Below are 5,700 nucleotides of genomic sequence, written 5' to 3'. Positions count from 1 at the left end.
ACACACACACACACACACACACACACACACACACACACACACATACACACATAAAACACATGAATGTCATAAAAAGGTTCAACAGTATTTTAAAAACAATTTAAAATAAAAACATTCCTTAAAATGCAATGTAGTTTATTTTTCCTGGAATACTTCATTAAATTTTTTAAGACAAAGCTAATTGAAAGGGGCGCTGATCAGAGTTACAACCAGGGATTACAATTACTTTTTTTCATCTGCAGTTTGGCTCCCCCTCCAGCAGATGGCGCTCTAGGCGACCGCCTAGTTCGCCTATGCCAAGAGCCGGCTCTGACACAAATACTGAGCTAAAACTTGATATGGTGGAAGATGAGAGTTCTTCACAACACATGCTCTGAATGTGAACTCTTGCAATAATGCATGAGATTGGCCACAATGTTATCAAGGTTTGGCCAAACTGGCCACAAACTCTTGGTTTTATCTGCCTGAATAAGAGCGATGAGAACCTTATATTCATAATATACACCTTTTATCTCCCATAGCAAACTAAGCCAACTCATTATTTTAGTTCCATTATTATGATAAAGCTTGCCAAGTTTAGCTGATTCATCATCACTTTCTCCTATAAGCTGTTAAAAGCCTGGTATGGTGAAACACAAATGTCGTCACAAAACCACTGCTTGTTATTTTTGTTGATACAGAGCTGTGTATCTTGAAAACCTGCTGCAGGGACTTTATGAGGCTTTATATTGTTTCTTTCACTTGATGTTATTGTCTTAATTTAACAACTGGGGAAACAGTGTTTCATATTTTAATGTACATTGTACATATACAAATAACAAGTAAAGCTATCTTAACACAACGAACATGAAAAAATGAGTTCCACAGATAAAAAAAACTGATGACACAAGTATTAATTACAWAATCTGTGATTTCTTTGTGACCTGTGGAGCTGAAATTGATTACAGTTACAGATTACAGTTTTACTTCTTACTTTAGTAGCACATCTGTGTCTCCTGTAATAAAATGTCAAYGTCAGAGCTGCTCAGACTGTGTGAGACAGTTTTGACACAATTAAAACGATGAGTGGCAGCATTTGTCACCTGGTACAGCCAACTAGTGAGAAWGAGTTGGTCTAAATGCAATTTAAAAAGGAACTTAAAGAATAATTTGATCCAAAACACTTATTAAATCAGTCATTTATACAAGTATTGAGCTATCATTTGGTTTGGTAATAGCCGCGAGTCATTCCTAATATGGATTCTGAGCAATATCTGATATCTGTAAAACTTTGGAATCAACCATTTTTGTCTTTTAGCAAAATATCTCATGAACCACAGGGTGGGTTTTAATGAAACTTTCCGAATGTTTACAACTCCTTACCTTTGTGAATCAACCCCATTCAAGATGGCTACCACAACTAATCATCCTTGGAGAATGCCTGAATGTCTGTAACTCAATTCGTTTTACAGATGTTGCGCTATAATGTGGTGTGGTAGTTGCTGAGAGTCATCYTTAACATTTACTCCAGGCTCTAGCACATCCTGCAAGATAAAAATTTGACCAAACAGCTGTAAACTCCTTCACTTCTAGTCATAAGATGATCTTATATTTCAACTTTGGCATGAAAGGTGGCTGTCAGAGAATATTCATATCTAGAAACCACTTTTTTTGCGTTTCCCAATTGCATTCGGAAGTTGATGCTGTGAACCCAGAACATGCAGACAGATAAATTCTCAGAGCTAACATAAAGTAATCATAAATGATAAAATCTACTAGAAACAGATGGATGTCAGGAACATATAAAAATTACCCAATGAACAATTTCAGTATATATAAAAAAGAAAACAGTTGTGCCTTCAACATAGTGGACCACCAGGAGAACTGGGTGGGCGGTCAGTGTGCCACTCTAGAGTGGTTTAGATCCTACTTAACCAGAACAAACTTAGTGTTTGAGCCTCTGAATCCTGCAGTGCCTCTTACATATAGAGTGCCTCAGGGCTCTATAATTGGTCCACGTCTTTTCTCTGTTTTCTCTCTGTCCTCTCTTCCTATTTTCCTGAAACATGGAATTGCTTTTTATTTTTATGCCAATGTCAATTTATACAATTTATTTACAAGTTAAATCATAACAGGAAAGTCAGTGCTCTGTGAGCCAACTCTGGGAATGCATTGCAGAAATAATGGACTTCATGGAACTTTTTGAATTTTAATAAACATAAAAACAGAGGTATTGTTGTTTGGGGAAAGTGGAGCTTCTTAAGTTGGCTGTGAGTCCTTTAACACAATATTTGACTCAAACAGCAAGAAACCAGGGTGTGAATCTGGACACTGGTCAAGTTCAGCTTTCATTGGTTGAGACAGCAGACAATGGTCAGACCATTTCTTTCCTGACGGCATCACTTTGACATTTTAATTCATACTTCAATTTCGACTCATTTTGATAACTGTAATGTACTTTATCTTGGGTTCAGTCAGTCATATTTATTCATGTATAATACGATCTCAAGTATAATACGATCATCATTATTTGAGCTAAAAAGGATTAAAAATCTAATTATCAATAACCTGTGTATAATACTACTCCTCCACTTTATGGATGATTTTTAGGATTATTTATGGATTTTTTTTTTTATCAGGTGCCAGAAATCGAGAGAACATTACCTCTGTCTGTTTTAGCTTCATTACATTGGCTTCCATGTCCTTTCCAGATTGATTTTAAAGTTCCTTTGTTTGTTTTTAAATGTCTCCACGGTCTTGCTTTACAGTRTCTGTCCAAGCTGCTCTAGCTGTGTGCTCCCTCATGCTATGTCAGGTCAGCAGATCATTCACTGTGGGTGGTCCTAAAGTCAAAAAGGAGGTTGAGAGGTGATCTGGCTTTTTCAGTCGCTGCTTCCAAACTGTGCAAGGGCAATAAGCTATTTTATTGCATTGTTTTAAAAAGCTTGAATTACAGTCCCAGTTCATTTAGGGATATCTGATTCATAAATCCAGGATTGAATGATTTAAGATTTAAAAATAAAACAAGAAAACCCCTTCGGATTAAATTAAAATCAACCTTCTAACAGAATTACTGGAAGAAACCTCTTTGGAAACCAGTTTACCAATTAACCTAACATGAATGATTTTGGTCTGTGGGAGGCAACTAAAGTTTCTGTTAAAAACCCATGTGTGCACAGATAGAACATGCWAACTCCACATAAAAAGGCCCCAGACTGTGAGGCAATCCTGCAACCTTCTCACTGAGAGGCAACAGCTCCAACCACTGCACTGATTCTATTGTTATAACTTATTAAAAGCAGCCTTTAGAAAACCACGCTCATGTTACATTTTGCCCTGCAGGTTTTGACGGYGGTAACAGAGACGCATTATGACATTACCTGAGGACAGAGAGGAGGCTGCTGGGAAAAACTGACTGGATCACAGAGACCTGGAGCGAGACAAGCTTTTAAAACTGTGTGGACTCAAATCAAAAAAATTCAACAGGAATCTTCTTTTTCTTAATTTTTTTCTTTTTTTGTTTTGTTTTGTTTTGTTTTAATGTATTTGCTGAAAATGCATGTACTGTATACTTTTATTTTTGAAAATGCTTGCACTAATTATGGTTTTCTCTTGCACAAAGGGAAGCTCTACGTTTCTTTAAAACACTCACAGGTAGTTTTGTTATTCTGCTCTGCTTCTTATGAATCGCCGTTTTACACATTTGTGAAAATCAGTTAAAGTTTAAATGTCTTTTCATTCCCTCCCCATCTTTACTGACAATCTGTGACTACTTAAAGTGAGTTTGTATTTATTCTAACGAAATGTAGAATACGACTATAAAACTGCACTAACCATCGTGGTAAAGGCTACTAGTTAACAATCATGTTTTAATTTGTGATAATGTATTATTTGATATCTGTGATATTGTGAGTATGCTTTTGGTGTGCGATTGAGAATCTTGTTTCCATGGACTCAGCTCTTCCATTTCTTCAAGAGTGTTTAAATCAGTCAGTGGGTTGTTTTAATCTGGTTTTTAGAACCTGAAAATAAGTATATTTTCTCAAGATGCTTCTACGAATCAGAATAAATAAAATGAACTGAACAGAAGGAAGTGGGCTGTTGATGGCTGCATTTGTTAAACATATTTCTATGTTTTAACCTTTGGAGAGTTTCAAAATAAAATGAATGTAAATAAAATGGAACTTGTTAACATAGGAAAATTATGAACCGGTACGGAACCACAAGTGTCAGAAAAATAAAGAAACAATTGCACAAGTAAAATAATTTAAAAAAAGATTCTGGATTAGCTTAGCATTGGATGAAATCATACATCACAAATGTTTTCCTGAACTATRTCAAATGGTGCAGTTTCARTGAGTTTACTCTTTCAAATATACTGTTTGGAAATATAGGTACACACTTAAAGCCTGATTCGCTCAAGGTTTGCATGTAAGAAAACAYGCAAACTTGATGGCACGTGCAGAGCTGATCTACTGACTGCGTGTATTGAGGACGGCATCTATTAAAAGTGTTAAATAGCAAACAATCCATTTAGTGTTTGCCTTCATGAATATGCAGATTATGATGATTATCAGAACGTACAAAATGCAGGGAGGAGGATATACAGATATGGCTATTTAGAACCCACAATGGGATTTATCAAACCTGAAACTGATTGTGGTTGCTCTTCTTGCGTCTAGATTTAGCATGTTTGTAGAGCAGGTGCAAACTGACACTGAGTTATGAAAATGTCTGCGSTCATTGAAGCCTATGGAGAGAGAGWGTGTGTTCTGTGTACGTGTCAACATATTTTGACTGTTAAAATAAAAAAAAATAGTAGAAACATTGTATATCCAGCAATGCTGTGTTTTGAGCTGCTGGACAGCCTCATCATACACTGCATTTTTTWGCATCTTCTCCAAGAAGACCTCCAACTCTGGAGTTTCGAACTTTACTTTTCTTTTATGGCCACTCGGCTCTCCCAAACCCTCAATAGTGACAGCTAGTATTACAAAAAAAAAATCATTTCAATAGGGTGGTTCAAACCACTTTTGCTCCTTTTATTTATTTTTTTACCGTGTCCCGTCCGGCAGTGTGGAACTCAGAATTGTTGTCTGAGTGCCAAAGTCCCATTCTTTTCTGTCTCCGTCCATTACGTTGAAATAATCCCAAAGGAATTTCTAATAAAGTATATATCAAGTGGAGCATCATGGTGAAAGCCGTGATGCCCCRCTTGTGAAAATAAATCTGTTAGGCCTCACCACTTTTGCACCTGTTATCAATTGYGCACACAATTTTAGCAAATCATCAGCAGCGTGTGCAACTTTTTAGTTTTCATATGCCATTTTAGGGCTTGGTATTTGGGTATCTGGGCCGGTAATGTAAAAAAAGTACGCATCTGAATCTGCCAGAAATTACATGGAAGCTTAGGTTGGCTGTAGTCAGTGTCCATAAATCGGGTGAAATTGAACGAATGTTTATGATTATGAAATAATTTGTYGTTTAATTAATAGAACACCTTCAATGCACGAATAAGAATTTATTACAATGGATATTTACAAACCAAGGAATAAATTTATGAGTATGATGGTTCTGGTGGATTATGGTTATAAAAGTAAGTGATGAAATTTTGCAAGGTCTAAAATAAAGGTTTATATTTCAGATTACCGTGGATTTTATTAGTCTGTAGTATATAAATAAACTTGTAGGCCTTGGCTGTGTTGAAGCAGAGAGAACACC

General features: G+C 36.2%; 1 protein-coding gene across 6 annotated transcripts in view; it reads left to right on the top strand.

Moving 5' to 3' along the window:
• Nucleotides 1–4,072, top strand: part of carmil3 (capping protein regulator and myosin 1 linker 3) — a gene marked incomplete in the record, with an annotated part of 154,774 nt that extends 150,702 nt beyond the window's left edge. For all 6 annotated transcript variants that reach the window (XM_014004474.1, XM_014004476.1, XM_014004475.1 and 3 more), the window contains 1 exon segment: nt 3,322–4,072. In XM_014004474.1, the coding sequence (XP_013859928.1) occupies nt 3,322–3,353 (32 nt within the window).
• Between the last annotated feature and the right edge of the window lie 1,628 nt (nt 4,073–5,700).

Source organism: Austrofundulus limnaeus, unplaced genomic scaffold, assembly GCF_001266775.1.
Source record: "Austrofundulus limnaeus strain Quisiro unplaced genomic scaffold, Austrofundulus_limnaeus-1.0 Scaffold24, whole genome shotgun sequence".
In the NCBI taxonomy this organism is placed as follows: Eukaryota; Metazoa; Chordata; class Actinopteri; order Cyprinodontiformes; family Rivulidae; genus Austrofundulus; species Austrofundulus limnaeus.
The sequence above is the reverse complement of the archived record's forward strand: the minus strand, read 5'-3'. Positions and strand labels throughout refer to the sequence as shown.